Source organism: Rhinoraja longicauda, chromosome 19 (genome assembly GCF_053455715.1).
Source record: "Rhinoraja longicauda isolate Sanriku21f chromosome 19, sRhiLon1.1, whole genome shotgun sequence".
Lineage (NCBI taxonomy): Eukaryota > Metazoa > Chordata > Chondrichthyes > Rajiformes > Arhynchobatidae > Rhinoraja > Rhinoraja longicauda.
The window spans coordinates 8,326,931-8,351,247 of record NC_135971.1 but is presented as its reverse complement, the minus strand read 5'-3'; the positions used below and the strand labels follow the sequence as shown (position 1 = coordinate 8,351,247).

General features: G+C 46.6%; 1 protein-coding gene across 1 annotated transcript; it reads left to right on the top strand.

Annotated features, from left to right (window-relative positions):
- The first annotated feature begins 6,725 nt into the window (after positions 1–6,725).
- Positions 6,726–21,925, top strand: LOC144602649 (zinc-binding protein A33-like). The gene is made up of 6 exons (XM_078415783.1): positions 6,726–7,136; positions 7,214–7,309; positions 14,145–14,378; positions 15,029–15,051; positions 15,144–15,262; positions 20,844–21,925. The coding sequence occupies exons 1-6, from the start codon at positions 6,726–6,728 to the stop codon at positions 21,374–21,376; spliced, it is 1,416 nt and encodes a 471-aa protein (XP_078271909.1). The 3' UTR covers positions 21,377–21,925.
- The last annotated feature ends 2,392 nt before the right edge of the window (positions 21,926–24,317 follow it).

The window sequence follows — 24,317 nt, the reverse complement described above, 5'->3', positions numbered from 1 at the left end:
GGTAGAGTGAGGAGAGGCCGTGCCGTCAGACGCACAGCACTTTGAAAAATGTGTTTAGAAATGAGAGTTTGAAAGTTAAAAATGTCTGTAACTTAAAAGATATTCGACCAATGACAATTAAGCTCTCGCGGGCCACACAAAATGACCTGGCGGGCCGCATTCGGCCCGCGGGCCTTGTGTTTGACACATGTGCTGTAACCAAAACTGCACACAGTACTCCAGGTGCGGTCTCACCAGGGCCCTGTACAACTGCAGAAGGACCTATTTTCTCCTATACTCAACTCCTCTTGTTATGAAGGCCAACATTCCATTGGCTTTCTTCACTGCCTGCTCTTCCTGCACGCTTCCTTTCAGTGACTGATTTACTAGGACACCCAGATCTCGTTGGACGTCCCCTTTTCCTAACTTGACACCATTCAGATAATACTCTGCCTTCCTATTCTTACCACCAAAGTGGATAACCTCACACTTATCCACATTAAACTGCATCTGCCATGCATCCGCCCACTCACACAACCTGTCCAAGGCAACCTGCAACCTCATAGCATCTTCCTCACAGTTCACACTGCCACCCATCTGCCGGTGACTCAGCACTTCAACTCCCCCTCCCATTCCCAATCTGTCCTTTCTGTCCTGGGCCTCCTCCATTGTCAGAGTGAAGGAACAGCAAATTGGAGGAAGAGCACCTCATATTTAGCGTGGGTAGTTTACACCCCAACGGTATGAACATTGACTTCTCTAACTTCAAATAGCCCTTGCTTTCCCTCCCTATCCCCTCCTCCTCCCCAGTTCTCCCACCAGTCTTTCTGTCTCCGACTACATTCCATCTCTGTCCCACCCACTCCCCTGCCATCAGTCTGAAGAAGGGTGAAGAAGGGTCTCGACTCGAAACGTCACCCATTCCTTCTCTCCAGAGATGCTGCCTGGCCCGCTGAGTTACTCCAGCATTTTGTGTCGACCAGTAAATTTATTCATTCGACTAGTCCTCAGGCATACAGCACACACTCTCACCAACACACACCTTACATGTGGGGACTCACCATGACTTACACAACCATCCATGAACACACTCACCAACGCAGGATACATGCAACCACTGATATTTAATACGACCATTACATTAACTCAGTCTGACGCACACACGTACCCAGCCGCAACTTCGCCATCCTCGTCTCCCATTTCGCTCTCCCTGTCCGCGACCACCAAAACATTTCACTTCCACTTCCCGGAAGAAAATTGGCGGAAATGTATTTCTCTTTTCCATCTCGCGCAATTGTGGAAAATCCCCCGGGGGAAACTTTCATTGTCCGCCCGCCTGTGCCCGAGGCCGAGCGGCCTCTCCCCCGGTCCCGGGGCCGCGCTGCCCGAGCCGACCCCCGGGGACTCTCTGATTCTCTGCTTCTCCCCCCAGTCTCCGTCACCCTGGATGTGGAAACAGTGCATCCGGGGCTCGAGGTGTCTGAGGATCGGAAGAGGGTGGGACAGACCGAGTCTCGGAGGAGTCTCCCTGACACCGGGAAGAGGTTCATAAACTGGCTGTGTGTGCTGGGATCGGAGGGATTCACATCGGGGAGACATTACTGGGAGGTGGATGTGGCGGGGAGTACGTACTGAAGTCTGGGAGTCGCCACAGAGTGTGTGGAGAGGAAGAGACAGGCCGAACTGACCCCGGAGACTGGAGTCTGGAGCATCGAGCGGGATAGTAATGAGCTTAATGCAGTCACCTCCCCTCCATCCCGTCTCCCCGCCCGTCCCATCCCCTGGAGGGTGGGAGTTTACGAGTCCGGGACAGTTTCCTTTTACGACGCGGGCACCAAGTCCCATCTCCACACCTTCACTGGGAATAAATTCACTGAGAAACGTTATCCTTTCTTTGGGCCTTGGCAAGAAACCCAGTGGCTGAGAATCTGCTCCGGTTCCTCTCCGGGTGTGTGAAAGGGTCGGGTCCCGGGACCGGCGTCAGGAGCGAGGCTCAGGGGCTGTGGGGCAGAAACCCGGTGGACAACAGGTCGGCGCTGAACGGCTTCCATTTAATTCCCAAATTCCGCGTCGTAAAACCCCAGTGAGCGCGGAAATAAATCCAGGGGGAATGTCAATGTGGGAAGAGTGAAATAAACAGCCAATGCGTTTAGAAGTGTTGATCCGCCTCTTTTTTAAACGTGTTATCGGATCCCGTCAACTGAACTTTTATTAAAAAATCTAAGGATTGATACACTTGACCTCCCTGCTCATACTTGACCCATGGGATCTCGATCTCATCAGGATCATAAATGGTCGGAAATCTTCACCGGGGCACGGAAAAGTGGGACATTGAACAAATTTGACATTGCAGTTGAACTTATTAGATGTGGAGAGAATCATAGGTGATAGGAGCAGGATTAAGCCATTCGGCCCTTCAAGTCTACTCCGCCATTCAATCATGGCTGATCTATCTCCCCCTCCTAACCCCATTCTCCTGCCTTCTCCCCGTAACCCTTGACACCCGTACGAATTAAGAATCTGTCCATCTCTGCCTTAAAAATATCCATTGATTTGGCCTCCACAGCACTCTGTGGCAAAGAAATCCACAGATTCACCACCCTCTGACTCAAGATATTCCTCCTCGATTGCCTAAAGGAACATCCGTTAAATCTGGGGCTGTGACCTCGGGTCCGAGATTCCCACGAGTGGGAACATCCTCTCCACGTCCACTCTATCCAAGCCTTTTTCACTTATCGGTAAGTTTTAGATCGCCGGGCAGGCTACCGGTGCAACCCACGGGAATGTGAATAACGAATGGGGTTTTATGTGGGCAGGAAGAAGGTGGCAATGGTGAGCCTGCGAACAATTAAGAAGGAGATGGGAACTGCATAATTACCAATAGCGACACGATACGATAAATCTGTATTTATCCCCGGAGGGAAATTGGTCTGCCAATTGGTCGCGACAAACAACAAGGTACACGAAAATCATGAAATTGAAATAAAAAAATTTAAAGGGGAAAAGGGGACGTACAACGAGATTTGGGTGTCCTAGTGCATCAGTCACTGAAAGGAAGCATGCAAGTACAAGCAGGCAGTGAAGAAAGCCAATGGAATGTTGGACTTCATAGCAAGAGGAGTTGAGTATGGGAGCAAAGAGGTCCTTCTGCAGATGTACAGGGCCCTAGTGAGACCACACCTGGAATACTGTGTGCAGTTTTGGTCTCCCAATTTGAGGATAGATACTCATGCTATTGAGGGCGTGCAGCGTAGGTTTACTAGGTTAATTCGCGGAATGGCGGGACTCTCGTATGTTGAAAGACGGGAACGACTAGGCTTGTACACACTGGAATTTAGAAGGATGAGAGGGGATCTTATCGAAACATATAAGATTATTAAGGGGTTGGACACGTTAGAGGCAGGAAACATGTTCCCAATGTTGGGGGAGTCCAGATCCAGAGGCCACAGTTTACGAATAAAGGGTAGGCCATTTAGAACGGAGATGTGGAAAAACTTTTTCAGTCAGAGAGTTGTAAATCTGTGGAATTCTCTGCCTCAGAAGGTAGTGGAGGCCAATTCTCTGAATTCTTTCAAGAGAGAGCTAGATAGAGTTGTTAAGGGTATCGGAGTCAGGGGGTATAGGGAGAAGGCAGGAACGGGATACTGATTGAGAATGATCAGCCATGATCACATTGAATGGTGGTGCTGGCTCGAAGGGTCGAATGGCCTTCTCCTGCACCTATTGTCTATTGTCTAAAATTGAGGGGAAAAAGTAGACTATTCCCCTCAGCTGAGGATTCTAAAACTAGAGTCCCGCGGTACCCCGCTCCCCTTCCCAACACCGGGTCTCCCGCCGTCCCTCACGGCGCTCCCCCCACGCTGAGTCCACCATAGTCTTCCCCTTCCCGTCTCACGCTCCGACCGCCGATCGCGGGTCGATCGGGATCCCCCTTCCCTCCGCCGCGGAGGCTCAGGTTTCTAACGCGCCTACTCTATAGACAATGGACAATAGACAATAGGTGCAGGAGGAGGCCATTCGGTCCTTCGAGCCAGCATCACCATTCAGTGTGATCATGGCGACACTCTCAATCATGGCTGATCACTCTCAATCATTACCCCGTTCCTGCCTTCTCCCCATCCTCTCTGACTCCGCTATCCTTACGAGATCTATCTCGCTCTCTGGAATGCATTCAGAGAATTGGCCTCCACTGCCTTCTGAGGCAGAGAATTCCACAGATTTACAACTCTCTGACTGAAAAAGTTTTTCCTCATCGCCGTTCTAAATGGCCCACCCCTTATTCTTAAACTGTGGCCCCTAGTTCTGGACTCTCCCAACATTGGGAACATGTTTCCTGCCTCTAACGTGTCCAACCACTTAATAATCTTATATGTTTCAATAAGATCCCCTACCATTCTTCTAAATTCCAGTGTATGCAAACCTAGTCGCTCCAGTCTTTCAACATACGACAGTCCCGCCATTCCGGGAATTAACCTAGTAAATCTACGCTGCACGCCCTCAACAACAAGAATATCCTTCCTCAATTTTGGAGACCAAAACTGCACACAATACTCCAGGTGCGGTCTCACTAGGGTTCTGTACAACTGCAGAAGGACCTTTTTGCTCCTATACTCTTGAGACGAAGTGCTGTTCCTCGAGAACGCATGGAAACGTTCATTGTCCGTGGGATTCGGAGAGTTCTCGGAGTTTAACTTCACGAAGTAGAAACAAGGAACCGCAACATGCTGGAGTAACTCGGCGGCCAGGTAGCGTCCCTGAAGAACATGGACAGACGAGGTTTCGGGACGGGATCCTTCTTGGGATAAAACATGGGTAGATGACGTTTCGGGTCCAGGGCCTTCCTCAGACCGAAGAAGGGTCCCAACCCGAAACATCACCGATACGTTTTCCAGAGATGGTGCCTGACCCGCCGGGTTACTCCAGCACGTTGTGTAATTCTGTGAATCTGTGCGGCTTGTCGTCAAGCTCTCAAACACCCGTTTAAACTAATCCCAATTTAGCTCGCCCCGTGTTCCGCTAAATCCCTTCAATCGTTACCAAAGAACAGAAGCAACTGTATTTTTTAGTGCGGCTAAACCGGAGTATCGAGGAGAGGTCCGCGAGGTTAGAGCGAGAACGTCCAAACTCCACACAGCGAGCACCAGTTGTATCTGTGCGACAGCAGGTCATTTTAGCTGTACCACAATAGTGCCCGCATGCGATGGAAAACTAAAGGGCAGACAACGGGAATGTCACAGTCACCCCCGGTGATACTGCCTGACCTGCTGAGTTACTCCAGAATTTTGTGAATAAATACCCAGCTAACAATGGCCTATTTCCGTTAACACCCTAACTTTTTTTTGCATATTTTTCATTCATGTGTTCTATATATCTCTGCATCCTCGTCTATATCTATCGTTTCTCTTTCCCCTAACGCTCACTCTGAAGAAGGGTCTCGACCCGAAACGTCGCCCATTCCTTTTCTCCAGAGGTGCTGTCAGACCCGTTGAGTTACTCCAGCTTTTAGTGTCTATCTTCGGTTTAAACCAGTATCTGCAGTTCCTTCCTACACATGTAGATTACACAGAGAGACTGTGGAACGCCACATTTCACCGGTGTTCGCACGTTACCATTTAACAGTCGCTCTAAATATATATTTCACCATCGTTTCCCATCCACGTATGGCACCATTTTGGCCTTGACGCCTATGTTCTGCTTTACACTGTCCCAGGTCCATATCTCTGGTATATTCACTTTCAAGAACGAACGGCCCCCTCCCTGCTGTGAGATTAGTTGCAGGTTTGCTCGGACAACTACACAATGAACCCTTGCAGTTTAATGTGGATAAATGTGAGCTTATCCACTTTGGTGGCAAGAATAGGAAGGCAAAGTATTATCTGAATGGTGTCAAGTTTGGAAAAGGGGACGTAAAACGAGATCTGGGTGTCCTAGTGCACCAGTCACTGAAAGGAAGCATGCAGGTACAGCAGGCAGTGAAGAAAGCCAATGGAATGTTGGCCTTCACAACAATAGGAGTATAGGAGCAAAGAGGTCTTTCTGCAGTCGTACAGGGCCCTAGTGAGACCGCACCTGGAGTACTGTGTGCAATTTTGGTCTCCAAATTTGAGGAAAGATATTCTTGCTATTGAGGGCGTGCAGCGTAGGTTCACCAGGTTAATTCCCGGAATGGCGAGACTGTCGTATGTTAAAAGACTGGAGCGATTAGGCTTGTATACACTGGAATTTAGAAGGATGAGAGGGGATCTTATTGAAACATATAAGATTATTAAGGGATTGGTCACGTTAGAGGCAGGAAACATGTTCCCAATGTAGTGGGAGTCCAGAACCAGGGGCCACAGTTAAGAATAAAGGGGAGGCTATTTTGAACGGAGATGAGGAAAGACTTTTTCACTCAGAGAGTTGTAAATCTGTGGAATTCTCTGGCTCAGAAGGCAGTGGAGGCCAAATCTCTGGATGATTTCAAGAGAGCTGGATAAAGATCTTTAGGATATCGGAGTCATGGGGTATGGGGAGAAAGCAGGACCGGGGTACTGATTGAGAATGATCAGCCATGATCACATTGAGTGGTGGCGCTGGCTCGAAGGGCTGAATGGCCTCCTCCTGCGACTATTCCCTATTGTCTATTGCAGTCAATTAACATTCATTATACGAAGTGGGAGGGTGCGGAGTGGATAACGCGATACTTCAAGAATTAAGCCGCTCCCTGAAGCAAACAAACTTCGAACCCGGAAATGCTCGGAATTAAAATGGCTTTGAAAGACCAGGTCGAGAGTTGGTCCGAGGAGGTAGTTTGTCCCATCTGCCTGGATTTCTTCACCGACCCGGTTATACTGGAGTGCGGGCACAACTTCTGCCGCTCCTGTATCACACAGAGTTGGGGCAGGGAGGGGACAAACTCCTGCCCGGAATGTAGAGAGGAGATTGCAGACCGCAGCCTAAGGGTAAATCGGGCCCTGGCGAGACTGTCTGAGAAAGCTCGAGCACTGAGCCTGAATCGGACAGAGAAGGGAAGTAAACTTTTCTGCGAGGAACATCAGGAAGAAATGAAGCTGTTTTGTGAAAATGACAAGAAACTGATCTGTGTGGTTTGTCGAGATGCGTTGGAACACAGAAACCACAGCTTCCTTCCGATTATAGAAGCTGTAGACATCTACAAGGTTAATGCAAACAGATTTGTATCTTTATTTACCTTGTTGATTATTTGTTGTCTAACGCCTTTATTCTTTGATCTTAGGCTCGGGTAAAATCGGCCATAGAATCTGTCACGAAAAATAAATCTGATATCGACGAAATAAAACAACAACAACTACGAAAGATTTCCAAAGTTCGGGTGAGGCCTTTCTTTTTTTTTAATGTTTATTTTTTTTAATTTTAATTTAATTTATTACAGTGCATATAACAACAACAGTAAACCCCATCCCTCCCCTTCCCTACATCATCATGAAAACAAACAAACAAAACCAAACAAATAAATAAATAAAAATAAATTAAAAAAAAACATAACCACAATGTGACAAAAAAGGCAAAAGCACAAAAACATGAGGCAAGGTAATTTTCACAAGTCAAATATTTCAGTATTTTCACTGCTGGATTCAAAGAAGGTACAAAAGCATGTGGCATTGAGGGGATAGTTTTACTTGTCCTTAATATGCTACAGCACTGGGTTCCATATGTTGAAGAACTTTTGAGGGTTGCCAGACAATTCATATCTCAACCTCTCTACGTGTAAGATGCCCATTAATTCTCTTAACCAAGTCTCAAACTGAGGAGCAGAGTCTGATTTCCATAGTTTCAAAATACATCTGTTGGCAATTACCATACCATAAACCAAGATTGTGCGAGCATTATGGTCTAGCTTCTCAAGCGTTGTGGAATAACCGAAGAGCAGTTTCAGGGTCCGGAGTTAAAGTGACGTTTAAAACAGTAGAGTACCATTGAAATAAAAGACACCAAAAGTTGTGAAGTTTTGGACAAGTCCAAAAGTGGTGAACGAGTGTACCCTCAGCGGTCTTGCATCTATTACACAAAGGTGAGAGATCAGGAAAGATTTTATGCAGCTTAACCTTAGAGTAGTGTAATCTGTGTATAACCTTGAATTGAATCAGTTGTAGCCTATAGACAATAGACAATAGGTGCAGGAGTCGGCCATTCAGCCCTTCGAGCCAGCACCGCCATTGAATGCGATCATGGCTGATCACTCTCAATCAGTACCCCGTTCCTGCCTTCTCCCCATACCCCCTCACTACGCTATCCTTAAGAGCTCTGTCCAGCTCTCTCTTGAAAGCATCCAACAAACTGGCCTCCACTGCCTTCTGAGGCAGAGAATTCCACACCTTCACCACTCTCTGGCTGAAAAAGTTCTTCCTCATTTCCGTTCTAAATGGCCTACCCCTTATTCTGAAACTGTGGCCCCTTGTTCTGGACTCCCCCAACATTGGGAACATGTTTCCTGCCTCTAATGTGTCCAATCCCCTAATTATCTTATATGTTTCAATAAGATCCCCCCTCATCCTTCTAAATTCCAGTGTATACAAGCCTAATTGCTCCAGCCTTTCAACATATGACAGTCCCGCCATTCCGGGAATTAACCTAGTGAACCTACGCTGCACGCCCTCAATAGCAAGAATAGCCTTCCTCAAATTTGGAGACCAAAACTGCACACAGTACTCCAGGTGCGGTCTCACCAGGGCCCGGTACAACTGCAGAAGGACCTCTTTGCTCCTATACTCAACTCCTCTTGTTATGAAGGCCAACATTCCATTGGCTTTCTTCACTGCCTGCTGTACCTGCATGCTTCCTTTCAGTGACTGATGCACTAGGACACCCAGATCTCGTTGAACATCCCCTCTTACTAACTTGACACCATTCAGATAATAATCTGTCTTTCTATTCTTACCTCCAAAGTGAATAACCTCACACTTATCCACATTAAACTGCATCTGCCATGCAGCCGTCCACTCACACAACCTGTCCAAGTCACCATGCAACCTCATAGAATCTTCCTCACAGTTCACACTACCACCCAGCTTTGTATCATCTGCAAATTTGCTAATGGTATTTTTAATCCCTTCATCTAAGTCATTAATATATATCGTAAATAGCTGGGGTCCCAGCACCGAACCTTGCGGTACCCCACTGGTCACTGCCTGCCATTCCGAAAGGGACCCATTTATCCCCACTCTTTGCTTTCTGTCTGTCAATCAAATTTCTATCCATGTCAGTACCCTACCCCCAATACCATGTGCTCTAATTTTGCCCACTAATCTCCTATGTGGGACCTTGTCGAAGGCTTTCTGAAAGTCGAGGTACACCACATCCACCGACTCTCCCCTGTACATTTTCCTAGTTACATCCTCAAAGAATTCCAGAAGATTAGTCAAGCATGATTTCCCCTTCGTAAATCCATGCTGACTCGGAATGATCCTGTTACTGCTATCCAAATGCTCAGCAATTTTGTCTTTTATAATTGACTCCAGCATCTTCCCCTCCACTGATGTCAGACTAACTGGTCTATAATTACCCGTTTTCTCTCTCCCTCCTTTCTTAAAAAGTGGGATAACATTTGCTATCCTCCAATCCACAGGAACTGATCCTGAATCTATAGAACATTGGAAAATGATCACCAATGCGTCTACGATTTCTAGAGCCACCTCCTTAAGTACTCTGGGATGCAGACCATCAGGCCCTGGGGATTTATCAGCCTTCAGTCCCATCAGTCTACCCAAAACCATTTCCTGCCTAATGTGGATTTCCTTCAGTTCCTCCATCACCCTAGGTTCTTTTGGGAGATTGTGTGTATCTTCCTCAGAGAAGACAGATCCAAAGTAACGGTTTAACTCGTCTGCCTAGAATTAATAGAACAGGATTTTATACTTTTCAGTACTACCTTCCAGACATCCTCATCAATTTCAATGTTAAGGTCTTCTTCCCAGGTTTGTTTTATTTTTAAAGTAGATTTATCTAGTTTGTTTGAAAAGAAACCTACAAAAGATGAGATTAGGTTCTTTGCTTCCGGGGGACCCAGCAAAACTTTGGTCAATGAATCGTCTTCGGGCAGGGACTCAAAAATCGAATTGTTTTGTCGAACATAATTTCTCAGCTGTAAGTACCTGAAGAATTGAGTTTTGGGCAATGAGAACTTGGATTGTAGCTGATCAAATGATGCAAAGTGCCTATTTATGTAAAGATCTTTTATTGTAACTATCCCTTTACAGCTCCATTCTCTGAACGCTGTGTCTGTAAATGATGGGGGGGAAAGCGTGGTTATGCCAGATTGGGGCGTGCATTGACGTGAGGCCTTTCTATCTGGAATTTGTATGCGGCGTTGCTCATTTTAATGTGTAGTGGACATGCTGGATCAATTGACTGCTGAAATTAGGTGCGAAGGAAGGAACTGCAGATGCTGGTTTAAACCGAAGATAGGCACAAAAAGCTGGAGTAACTCAGTGGGACTGGCAGCATCTCTGGAGAGAATGAATGGGTGATGTTTCGGGACGAGACCTTTAGAAACATAGAAAATAGGTGCAGGAATAGGCCATTTGGCCCTTCGAGCCTGCACTGCCATTCAATATGATCATGGCTGATCATCCCGCTCAGTAACCTGTACCTGCCTTCTCTCCATACCCCCTGATCCCTTTAGCCATAAGGGCCACATCTAACTCCCTCTTAAATATAGCCAATGAACTGGCCTCAACTACCTTCTGTGGCAGAGAATTCCACAGACTCACCACTCTCTGTGTGAAGAAATGTTTTCTCATCTCGGTCCTAAAAGACTTCCCCCTTATCCTTAAGCTGTGACCCCTGGTTCTGGACTTCCCCAACATCGGGAACAATCTTCCCGCATCTAGCCTCTCCAACCCCTTAAGAATTTTATATATTTCAATAAGATCCCCCCTCAGTCTTCTAAATTCCAGCGAGTATAAGCCTAGTCTATCCAGTCTTTCTTCATATGAAAGTCCTGCCATCCTAGGGATCAATCTGGTGAACCTCTGTACTCCCTCTAAGGCTAGAATGTCTTTCCTCAGATTAGGAGACCAAAACTGTACACAATACTCCAGGTGCGGTCTCACCAAGGCCCTGTACAACTGCAGCAGAACCTCCCTGCTCCTATACTCAAATCCTCTTGCTATGAATGCTAACATACCATTCGCTTTCTTCTCTGCCTGCTGCACCTGCACGCTTGCTTTCAATGACTGGTGCACCATGACACCCAGGTCACGTTGCATCTCCCCTTTTCCTAATTGGCCACCATTCAGGTAATACTCTGCTTTCCTATTCTTGCCGCCAAAGTGGATAACCTCACATTTATCTACATTATATTGCATCTGCCATGCATTTGCCCACTCCTAATCTATCCAAGTCACTCTGCAGCCTCCTAGCATCCTCCTCGCAGCTAATACTGCCACCCAGCTTCGTGTCATCCGCAAACTTAGAGATGTTGCATTCAATTCCCTCGTCCAAATCATTAATATATATTGTAAATAACTGGGGTCCCAGCACTGAGCCTTGCGGTACCCCACTCGTCACTGCCTGCCATTCCGAAAAGGACCCGTTTATTCCTACTCTTTGCTTCCTGTCCGCCAACCAATTCTCTATCCACCTCAACACTGAACCCCCAATACCGTGTGCTTTAAGTTTGTACCCCAATCTCCTATGTGGGACCTTGTCGAAGGCCTTCTGAAAGTCCAGATATAACACATCGACTGGTTCTCCCTTATCCACTCTACTAGTTACATCCTCAAAAAATTCTATAAGATTCGTCAGGTATGATTTGCCTTTCATAAATCCATGCTGACTTTGTCTGATGATTTCACCACTTTCCAAATGTGATGCTATCACATCTTTAATAACTGACTCTAGCATTTTCCCCACTACCGATGTTAGGCTAACTGATCTATAATTCCCCGTTTTCTCTCTCCCTCCCTTTTTAAAAAGTGGGGTTACATTAACTACCCTCCAATCCTCAGGAACTACTCCAGAATCTAAAGAGTTTTGAAAATTTATCACTAATGCATCCACTATTTCTGAGGCTACTTCCTTAAGCACTCTGGGATGCAGCTTATCTGGCCCTGGGGATTTATCGGCCTTTAATCCATTTAATTTACCTAACACCACTTCCCGACTAACCTGGATTACCCTCAGTTCCTCCATCTCGTTAGACCCCCGGTCCCCTGCTATTTCCGGCAGATTGTTTATGTCTTCCCTAGTGAAGACAGAACCAAAGTAGTTGTTCAATTGGTCTGCCATCTCCTTGTTCCCTATGATCAATTCACCTGTTGCCGACTGCAAGGGACCTACATTTGTCTTAACTAGTCTTTTTCTCTTCACATATCTATAAAAGCTTTTGCAGTCAGTTTTTATGTTCCCTTCCAGTTTTCTCTCAAAATCTATTCTCCCTTTCCCGATTAAGCCCTCCTCTGCTGGACTCTGAATTTCTCCCAGTCCTCTGGTATGATACTTTTTCTGGCTAAATTATATGCTTCATCTTTAGTTTTAATACTATCCTTGATTTCCCTTGTTAGCCATGGATGCACTACCATTCCTGGTTTGTTCTTTTGCCAAACAAGGATGAACAATTGTTGTAGTTCATCCATGCAATCTTTAAATGCCTTCCATTGCATGTCCACCGTCAACCCTTTAAGTATAAATTGCCAGTCTATCTTGGACAATTCACGCCTCATACCCTCAAAGTTACCTTTCTTTAAGTTCAGAACACTTGTTTCTGAATTGACTTTGTCACTCTCCATCCTAATGAAGAACTTCACCATATTATGGTCACTTTTGCCCAAGGGGCCTTGCACAACAAGACTGCTAACTAACCCTCATTACTCAATACCCAGTCTAGAATGGCCTGCTCTCTCGTTGGTTCCTCGACATGTTGGTTTAGAAAACCATCTCGCAAACATTCCAAGAAATCCTCTTCCTCAGCACCCCTGCCAATTTGGTTCACCCAATCTATATGTAGATTGAAGTCACCCATTCTAACTGCTGCACCTTTAGTGCACGCATTTCTAATTTCCTGTTTGATGCCATCCCCAACCTCACTACTGCTGTTAGGTGGCCTGTACACAACCCTCACTAGCGTTTTCTGCCCCTTAGTGTTTCGCAGCTCTACCCATATCGATTCCACATCCTCAGAGCTAATGTCCTTCCTTTCCACTGCGTTAATCTCCTCTCTAACCAGCAACGCTACCCCACCTCCTTTTCCTTTCTGTATATCCCGCCTGAATATAGAATATCCCTGGATATTGAGCTCCCAGTCTTGGTCACCCTGGAGCCATGTCTCCGTAATCCCAACTACATCATAATCATTAACAACTATCCACATATAATTCATCCACCTTATTACGTATACTCCTTGCATTGAGACACAAAGCCTTCAGTCTTGCCCCTTACACTCTTGCCCCTTATATAATTATGTTGCAGAGTGGTCCTTTTTGATTTTTGCCCTGGATTTGTCTGCCTGCCACTTTTACTTTTCACCTTGTTACCTATTGGTTCTACCCTCATTTTATATCCCTCTGTCTCTCTGCTCTTGTTCCCACCCCCCTGCCATATTAGTTTAAATCCTCCCCGACAGCGCTAGCAAACACTCCCCCAAGGACATTGGTTCCATTCCAGCTCAGGTGCAGACCGTCCTGTTTGTACAGGTCCCACCTCCCCCAGAACTGGTTAGACAGGTTAGAGATAACGGAAACGAGGGACATAGAGTAGAGGATAACGCAGAGAAATAAAGAACAATGAATAAAAGATATTCCAACAAGTAACGACGATAAAGGAAACAGGCCATTGTTAGCTGTTTATGGGGTGAAAGCGAGAAGTTAGTGCGACTTGGGTGGGGGAGGGATAGAGAGAGAGGGAATGCCGGGGCTACCTGAAGTGAGAGAAGTCAATATTACTGGGCTGAAAGCTGCCCAAGCGAAATATGAGATGCTGTTTCTCCAATTTTGCAATTAGCCTCCCTCTGACAATGGAGGAGACCTAGGACAGAAAGGTCAGTGTGGGAATGGGAAGGAGAATTAAACTTTGTTTCAGGAAAATGTGAGAGAATTTGATTGATTAGATAATTCTGAGAACCGGACGCTGATGGGCTATATGGTCAATTATTCTGTTAGCAAACACAATACAGAAATATATTATCTTAAACTTCAGCATTCATTTGTCAGGAAGAGTCACACAGCCTTCAGTCCCATGTCACATCCCAGTTTGCTGAACTGCACCAGATTATCACTGAGAAAGAAAAGTACTTCCTCAAAGATATATGCGAAGACGAGGAGCGGATTCTAAATCTAATGGAGAAAAATCTTCGGGAGATTCAAGAAAATTTAAATTCTACTCAGGAGGAACTCCTGCGTTTACAGGAACGGATGGAACAAAAAGACAGCGTGAAATTTCTAGAGGTAAGGAAGTCTATTTAAATTTGCTTCTATAAATGGGCACCATCACAAAATGGCATCCGATATATTTGAAACAAATTCAACTATGTTGTCTATTGTCTGCATCTGCAGTTCCTTCCTACACATCACTAACATCATATTCAGTAGACAAGAGACAAGTGCAGAAGTAGACCATGCAGCCCTTTGAGCCAGCAACTCCATTCAATGTGATCATGGCTGATCATTCACAATCAGTACCCCGTTCCTTCCTTCTCCCCATACCCCATGACTCCACTTTCATTAAGAGCTCTATCTAACTCTCCCTTGAAAGCATCCAGATAATTGGCCTCCACTGCCTTCTGAGGCAGAGAATTCCACAGATTCACAACTCTCTGGCTGAAAAAGTTTTTCCTCATCTCTGCTCATCTCACCCTTATTCGGCTGAAATGCACAACCTGTCCAGACTATCCTGTCAGCATCGTGTAATTTTCAGAATAATTTTTATACTTCCTCCATCGGTTCTATGTCTGCAATATCATTCTTCTTCTCTGTGTGTCATTGGGGGTGAGAGTGGACAAATGGGGATTTTTAACACCTCGTAATAATCTGGGTGAAATTCGTGCTCTCAGTAGTTCTGCCTCGATCAATTCAGTCTTGTGTTTTATTTATTTCAGGAGGAAGCTGTTCGCAAGCAAAGGTAGGGCATGTTCTTCACTGAAACTCTGCATGTAACATATTTCCTCATAAACATCAATGCACAATTTGTAATCAGCTATTTAATATTTGCAGGATTAGTGATGAGATCCATACATTGTCAGTGACAGATGGTGCCATAACGGCTGAAAAATTCAACCACCTCTTTTTGTTGAAGGCAGCGTTGATAGAAACGTTTGACTCCATTAAACAAGGTAAAACATATGGACTTATTTCACTTGGTTTGTGGGACACATTGATGTTTTTATGTGATGCAAAGATTGGTCAGGATAAGCACTGAATGGTAATTGGAGTTTCATTCATGCATCAACCCACTGACTGAGAAGCCTCACGCACACATGGTCAGCTGGAGATGTTAGGTCCTGAAACACATGCAACACAGGAGCACGATAGACAATAGGTGCAGGAGGAGGCCATTTGGCCCTTCAGGCCAGTACCGCCATTCAATGTGACCATGGCTGATCATTCTCAATCAGTACCCCGTTCCTGCCTTCTCCCCATACCCCCTGACTCCGCTATCCTTAAGAGCTCTATCTAGCTCTCTCTTGAATGCATTCAGAGAATTGGCCTCCACTGCCTTCTGAGGCAGAGAATTCCACAGATTCACAACTCTGACTGAAAAAGTTTTTCCTCATCTCAGTTCGAAATGGCCTACCCCTTATTCTTAAACTGTGGCCCCTTGTTCTGGACTCCCCCAACATTGGGAACATGTTTCCTGCCTCTAATGTGTCCAACCCCTTAATAATCTTAAAAGTTTCAATAAGATCCCCTCTCATCCTTATTAAGGCCAACATTCCATTAGCGTTCTTCACTGCCTGCTGTACCTGCATGCTTCCTTTCAGTGAATGATGCACTCGGACACCCAGATCTCGTTGTACGTCCCTTTTTATAACATGACACCATTCAGATAATACTCTGCCTTCCTATTCTTACCACCAAAGTGTATAACCTCACACGTATCCACATTAAACTGCATCTGCCATGCATCCGCCCACTCACACAACCTGTCCAAGTCACCCTGCAACCTCATAGCATCTTCCTCACAGTTCACACTACCACCAGCTTTGTATCATCTGCAAATTTGCTACTAGTACTTTTAATCCCTTCATTCAAGTCATTAATGTATATTGTAAATAGCTGCGGTCCCAGCACCGAACCTTGCGGTATCCCACTAGTCACTGCCTGCCATTCTGAAAGGGACCCATTTATCCCCACTCTTTGCTTTCTTTCTGTCAACCAATTTTCTATCCATGTTAGTACCCTACCTCCAATACCTTGCGCTCTAATTTTGCTCACTATTGTCCTATGTGGGACCTTGTTGAAGGCTTTCTGAAAGTCAAGGTACACCACATCCACCGGCTCTCCCCTGTCCATTTTCCTAGTTACATCCTCAAAGAATTCCAGAAGATTAGTCAAGCATGATTTCCCCTTCGTAAATCCATGCTGACTCTGAACGGTCCTGTTACTGCTATCCAAATGCTCCGCAATTTTGTCTTTTATAATTTACTCCAACATCTTCCCCACCACTGATGTAAGATGAACTGGTCTATAATTTCCCGTTGTCTCTCTCCCTCCTTTCTTAAAATTTAGACAACATTAGCTACCCTCCAATCCACAGGAACTGATCCTGAATCTATAGAACATTGGAAAATGATCACCAATGCGTCTACAATTTCCAGCGCCACCTCCTTAAGTACTCTGGGATGCAGACCATCAGGCCTTGGGGATTTACCAGCCTTCAGTCCCATCAGGCTACCCAACACCATTTCCTGCCTAATGTGGATTTCCTTCAGTTCCTCCGTCACCCAAGGATCTCTTGCCACTAGAACATCTGGGAGATTGCTTGTATCTGTAGTGAAGACAGATCCAAAGTACCGGTTCAACTCGTCTGCCATTTCCTTGTTCCCCATAATAAATTCCCCTGCTTCTGTCTTCAAGGGACCCACTTTGCCTTGACTATTTTTTTTCCTCTTTACATACCTAAAAAGCTTTCACTAGCCTCCTTTATATTATTCGCTAGTTTTCCCTCGTACCTCATCTTTTCTCCCCATATTGCCTTCTTGGTCATCTTCTGTTGCTCTTTAAAAGAGTCCCAATCCTCTGGCTTCCCACTCTTCTTTGCATGGTTGTACTTCTTCTCTTTTATTTTTATGCTGTCCTTGACTTCCCTTGTCAGCCACGGGTGCCTCTTACTCCCCTTAGAATCTTTCCTCCTCTTTGGGATAAATTGATCCTGCAACTTCTGCATTATTCCCAGGAATACCAGTGGTCTAGAAATCTGCCCGCGTGCACAACTATGTCCGGTTGGTCGCCTTCCCTCGCTAGGATGTTCTGAAGCCGCTCCGTAATGTCTTGAACCCTGGCACCAGGGAGGCAACAGATCATCCTCGAGTCCCACCTGCCGCCACAGAATCTACTGTCCGTACCTCGGACAATGCAGTCACCCACTACTAGATCACAGGTTAGGCAGATATAACAAATACCCAGCCTGATGGATGAACCAATGCATCCCGACCCACCCACACCGCAGAAACACGCTGATCTATGAGTTTGAATTCTACCACGGTAGCCGGGAAATTGGAAGTAACGGAATTAAATTATAATGAACAATGAATGAGCAGTATTGCCATGAGGATACGAGGGTGTCCTGTGGAGATCTGTGCCATGGGCCCTGCTTAACCTGTGAGTGACTATCGTTGACTCTGGTTGACTCAGGTCTGCCCCCTGTTGGACCCTTGAGCCGCACAGACTTTCTCAAACTCCACACTGATGCATTGTAAGAACGAGACCGGATAGATCTCGGCCCAAGATCTAGTCTCGGAACAGCACGCACAGTTTCATCGGCCTTACATAGATACCCTTAAACACATTCACAAGAAAAAAATCCTGTTCCCACGCAGGTCACGGGGACTTAGGCATAATTTGGAGTATTTTGTGCAGTTCTGGTCGTCCCTTTGCAGGAAGAATGTGGATGCCTTGGGAAATGTGCAGAAGAGGTTTTCCAGAATGCTGCCTGGATTAGAGGGCATTAGTTATGAGGAGAGGTCAGATACATGTGCTTGTCAAAGGCTGAGGGGAAACTGATATAATTGACAAGGTTCCACATGGATGGTTGATTAAGAAGGTTAAATCGTTGGGTATTAATAGTGAGGTTGCAAGATGGATTCAACAATGGCTGAATGGGAGATACCAGAGGGTAATGGTTGACAACTGTATGTCAGGTTGGAGGCCAGTGTCTAGTGGAGTACCCCAAGGATCTGTGTTGGGTCCACTGTTGTTTGTCATTTACATTAATGATCTGGATGATGGTGTGGCAAATTGGATTAGTAAGTATGCAGATGATACTAAGATAGGTGGTGTAGTTAATAATGAAGTAGATTTTCAAAGTCTACAGAGAGACTTGGGCCTTTTGGAAGGGTGGGCTGAAAGATGGCAGATGGAGTTTAATGCTGATAAGTGTGAGGTGCTGCATTTTGGTAGGACAAATCAAAATAGGACGTACAGGGTAAATGGTAGGGAATTGAGGAATGCAGTGGAACAGAGGGATCTGGGAATAACCGTGCATTGTTCCCTGAAGGTGGAATCTCATGTGGATAGGGTGGTGAAGAAGGCGTTTGGTATGCTTGCCTTTATAAATCAGAGCATCGAATATAGAAGTTAGGATGTAATGTTGAAATTGTACAGGGCATTGGTGAGGCCGAATATGGAGTATGGTGTGCAGTTCTGGTCGCCAAATTATAGGAAGGATGTCGACAAAATGGAGAGGGTACAGAGGAGATTTACTAGAATGTTGCCTGGGTTTCAGCACTTAAGCTACAGAGAGAGGTTGAACAGGTTGGGTCTTTATTCTTTGGAGCGTAGAAGGTTGAGGGGGGATTTGATAGAGGTTTTTTAAATTTTAAGAGGGACGGACAGAGTTGACGTGGGTAGGCTTTTCCCTTTGAGAGTGGGGAAGATTCCAACAAGGGGACGTAACTTCAGAATTAAGGGACAAAAGTTTAGGGGTAACATGAGGGGTAACTTCTTTACTCAGAGGGTGGTGGCTGTGTGGAATGAGCTTCCGGTGGAAGTGGTGGAGGCAGGCTCGATTTTATTATTTAAGAGTAAATTGGATAGGTATATGGATAGGAGTGGATTGGAGGGTTATGGTCTGACAGCAGGTAGATGAGACTAGGTCAGAGAAAGTGGTCGGCGTGGACTGGTAGGGCCGAACGGGCCTGTTTCCATGCTGTAATTGTTATATAGTTACATGCTTATAATTACTTTAAATTAGGAAAGGCATAGACAGGGTTGACAGTCAGAACCCTTTTCGCAGAGTGGAATTGTATGGACAATAGACAATAGACAATAGGTGCAGGAGTAGGCCATTCAGCCCTTCGAGCCAGCACCGCCATTCAATGCGATCATGGCTGATCACTATCAATCAGTACCCCGTTCCTGCCCTCTCCCCATACCCCCTCACTCCGCTATCCTTAAGAGCTCTATCCAGCTCTCTCTTGAAAGCATCCAACGAACTGGCCTCCACTGACTTCTGAGGCAGAGAATTCCACACCTTCACCACCCTCTGACTGAAAAAGTTCTTCCTCATCTCCGTTCTAAATGGCCTACCCCTTATTCTCAAACTGTGGCCCCTTGTTCTGGACTCCCCCAACATTGGGAACATGTTATCTGCCTCTAATGTGTCCAATCCCCTAATTATCTTATATGTTTCAATAAGATCCCCCCTCATCCTTCTAAATTCCAGTGTATACAAGCCCAATCGCTCCTACAACGCCACCTCCTACAACGGGAGCATGTTCCAGGTATCAACTACTCTCTGTGCAAGAGATTTATCCCTCACATCTATATACTAAAACTCTCGCTTGTTTGTTTGTTAGTTCCGGAACTACAGCCAAAACGGTACACGATCGCGCGACAATTTTAGGCCCAACTTACTCACCGTCGTCCCTTTGGTGCTAATGGAAGGAGTTTCATTGAAATCAGTGTTATATATTTAAAGTTATTCACATTTTTAAGTTTAAATCTATCTCCTAGGGAGGGAGGGGGTTGGGGGGGATGGAGTAAGGGGGAGGGGAAGGGAGGGTTCGTGGAGGGAGGGGGTTGGAGGGGGGGGGGAGGAGATGGTGCTGCACCAACGCAGTAGAGGTTTGGGCCCAACGGGCCTACTTGGTCTCGTCTTCTTTAAAACTCCTTCCTCTCACTTTAAACCAATAACCTTGTTTTTGATACCATTAAGATGGGGAACTGAATCTGACTAACTACCCCCTCTCTGTCTCTCGTAAACTTGTAAAGTTCTCCCAGTTCTCCAAATCAGCATTATTCAAGTCCTCCAATGGTGAATCTCCTTTGCAATCTCTCCAGCACAGTCACATCTTTCCCCCTGTATCACCAAAATATAACGACCTCATTTTTAATTACCTCCAGTAGACATTTAACTCCTCAACTGTCCCGCCAATCAAGCCCCCTTTTCACTCAATATCACGCCCGCACACCCATCCGCCCACCATTTCTCCTACTTTCTCTCTCCCAATTGCATCTGCTTGCCCACGACATACCACAACTCTCGCCTCAACCTCGGGAGAAAATACCCGGGAAGGATTTCTGTTGTCCATCTTACGTGGTAGGGGGAGGGGGAAAGAAAACTCCGGGAAAGGTTTCAGTTGTCCGCCCGCCTGTGCCTGAGGCCGAGCGGTCACTCCCCCGGTCCCGGGGCCGCGCTGCCCGAGTCTCCCCCCGACCCCCGGGGACTCTCTGATTCTCTGCTTCTCCCCCCAGTCTCCGTCACCCTGGATGTGGAAACAGCGCATGCGCAGCTCGAGGTGTCTGAGGATCGGAAGAAGGTGAGACGGACCGGGACCTGGAGGAGTCTCCCTGGCACCGGGAAGAGGTTTACAGGCAGTCTGTGTGTGCTGGGATCGGAGGGATTCACATCGGGGAGACATTACTGGGAGGTGGAGGTGGCGGGGAGTCGGGGCTGGAGTCTGGGAGTCGCCGCAGAGTCTGTGGAGAGGAAGGGACCGCCCACACTGACCCCGGAGACTGGAGTCTGGAGCATCTGGCGGCGGGATGACGAGTTTGTTGCAGCCACCTCCCCTCCATCCCGTCTCCCCGCCCGTCCCATCCCCGGGAGGGTGGGAGTTTATCTCAGTTACGAGTCCGGGACAGTTTCATTTTACGATGCGGGCACCAAGTCCCATCTCCACACCTTCACTGGGAATAAATTCACGGTGAAACTTTATCCTTTCTTCGCGCTCTGGGTTGCAGACCAGTGGCTGAGAATCTGCTCCGGTTCCGCTCCGTGTCAGTAATTAACAAATTCTATCAATCCTTCACCAGCACCTGGAATATAGTTAAATCACCTCCGTTCTTTTAGATGTTAAACAAGTCTGTTCCGGGAATCAATGACCATAAAACTCCTAGACTGCCGCCTGTGATGATAATAATAATAATAATAATGATGGGCGGCACGGTAGCGCAGCGGTAGAGTTGCTGCTTTACAGCGAATGCAGCGCCGGAGACTCAGGTTCGATCCTGACTACAGGTGCTGCACTGTAAGGAGTTTGTACGTTCTCCCCGTGACCTGCGTGGGTTTTCTCCGAGATCTTCGGTTTCCTCCCACACTCCAAAGACGTACAGGTATGTAGGATAATTGGCTGGGTAAATGTTTAAAAAAAATTGTCCCTAGTGGGTGTAGGATAGTGTTAATGTACGGGGATCGCTGGGCGGCACGGACTTGGAGGGCCGAAAAGGCCTGTTTCCGGCTGTATATATATGATATGATATGATGATGATAATAAATAAATTCATTTAATTGTCCCACACCGTGGAAATTTACAGTGTTGCAGCAGCAAAGTGGATAACAGGAGACATTCATTATAAATAAAAATAAAGACGTATAAATTGTGATCAGTTTACTGTGTATTCCTTAACTGTTATTGTTGACTGGTCTGTTGGGAGCAATGCTGTTTGTGCAGTCTCACAGCAGCGGGAAGGAAGGACCTCCGATATCTCTCCTTCACTTAAATATACCTGGACTATCTCCGACATCTCCCTCCTGTTTCTGGACCTCACCATCTCCATCACAGGAGACAGACTAGTGACTGACATTTACTATATACCCACCGACACGCACAGCTATCTGGACTACATTTCTTCCCACCCGGTCCCCTGCAAAAAGTCTATCCCCTACTCCCAATTCCTCCATCTACGCCGCATCTACGCCCGGGATGAGGTGTTTCACACTAGGGCATCAGAGATGTCCTCGTTCTTCAGGAAACGGGGCTTCCCCTCCTCCACTATCGATGAGGCTTTCACTAGGGTCTCTTCTACATCCCGCAGCTCCGCTCTTGCTCCCCCTCCCCCCACTCGCAACAAGGACAGAATCCCCCTCGTTCTCACCTTCCACCCCACCAGCCAGCGGATCCAACATATCATCCACCAACATTTCCGTCACCTACAATGGGACCCCACCACTGGCCATATCTTCCCATCTCCTCCCCTCTCTGCGTTCCGCAGAGACCGTTCCCTCTGTAACTCCCTGGTCCACTCGTCCCTTCCTACCCAAACCACCCCAACCCCAGGCACTTTCCCCTGCAACCGCACGAGATGCAACACCTGTCCCTTTACCTCCCCCCTCAACTCCATCCTAGGACCGAAACAGTCTTTCCAGGTGAGACAAAGGTTCACCTGCACCTCCTCCAACCTCATCTATTGCATCCGCTGCTCTAGATGTCAACTTATTTACATCGGCGAAACCAAGCGCAGGCTCGGCGATCGCTTCGCTGAACACCTGCGCTTGGTCCGCATTAACAAAACTGATCTCCCGGTGGCCGAGCACTTCAACTCCCCCTCCCATTCCCAGTCTGACCTTTCTGTCATGGGCCTCCTCCAGTGCCATAGTGGGGCCCACCGGAAATTGGACGAACAGCACCTCATATTTCGCCTGGGCAGTTTGCAGCCCAGTGGTATGAACGTCGACTTATAACCATATAACCATAATAACAACTACAGCAAGGAAACAGGCCCGTTCGGACTTACCAGTCCACGCCGACCACTCTCTCTGACCTAGTCTCATCTACCTGCTCTCAGACTATAACCCTCTAATCCCCTCTTATCCATATACCTATCCAATTTACTCTTAAATAATAAAATCGAGCCTGCCTCCACCACTTCCACCGGAAGCCCATTCCATACAGCCACCACCCTCTGAGTAAAGAAGTTACCCCTCATGTTACCCCTAAACTTTTGTCCCTCAATTCTGAAGCTATGTCCCCTTGTTGGAATCTTCCCCACTCTCAAAGGGAAAAGCCTACCCACGTCAACTCTGTCCGTCCCTCTTAAAATTTTAAAAACCTCTATCAAGTCCCCCCTCAACCTTCTACGCTCCAAAGAATAAAGACCCAACCTGTTCAACCTCTCTCTGTAGCTTAAGTGCTGAAACCCAGGCAACATTCTAGTAAATCTCCTCTGTACCCTCTCCATTTTGTCAACATCCTTCCTATAATTTGGCGACCAGAACTGCACACCATACTCCATATTCGGCCTCACCAATGCCCTGTACAATTTTAACATTACATCTCCAACTTTAGATAGTCCGTCTGTCCCTCACTTCCCCTCCCCTTTCCCAGATCTCCCTCTATCTTCCTGTCTCCACCTATATCCTTCATTTGTCCCGCCCCCCCTGACATCAGTCTGAAGAAGGGTCTCGACCCGAAACGTCACCCATTCCTTCTCTCCCGAGATGCTGCCTGACCTGCTGAGTTACTCCAGCATTTTGTGAAAAAATCGATTTGTAGCAGCATCTGCAGTTTTTTTCTTATATTATCTTGCAATACAATACAATATATCTTTGCAGTCATCGTACAGGGGTACAACGAGATTGGGAATGTGCCTCTCATACGATGAAATAATTTAATTAATTTAAACAACAACCGCCCAACGAGACAAATTGTAACAGTTTTAAAACAGAATAAAGTGCAAGTAGATCTGTGCCGGTTCACTGTGCGATGTGACCATCCGGCTCAGCAGGGCCGGTTCATAGCAGCTATGGCCCTGGGAATGAAGCTGTTCCTGAGTCTGGAGGTGCTGGCGTAGAAGGCCTTGTATCGTCTGCCCGATGGTAGAAGTTCGAACAGACTGTTGCAGGGGAGTGAAGAGCCTTTGTGGATGCTGGTGGCTTTTCTGAGGCATCGTATGTTGTAGATGCCCTCCAAGGCTGGTAGCTGTGTTCCGGTGGTCCTCTGAGCACTA

What these genes read in the sequence shown, in the direction of transcription:
- LOC144602649 (XM_078415783.1), top strand. Translation starts at nt 6,726, where the DNA reads ATGGCTTTGAAAGACCAGGTCGAGAGTTGGTCCGAGGAGGTAGTTTGT. An exon ending in GAAGCTGTTCGCAAGCAAAG is followed by an intron (nt 15,052 to 15,143) that starts GTAGGGCATGTT and finishes TAATATTTGCAG; the next exon opens with GATTAGTGATGAGATCCATA. An exon ending in GTTTGACTCCATTAAACAAG is followed by an intron (nt 15,263 to 20,843) that starts GTAAAACATATG and finishes TTCTCCCCCCAG; the next exon opens with TCTCCGTCACCCTGGATGTG.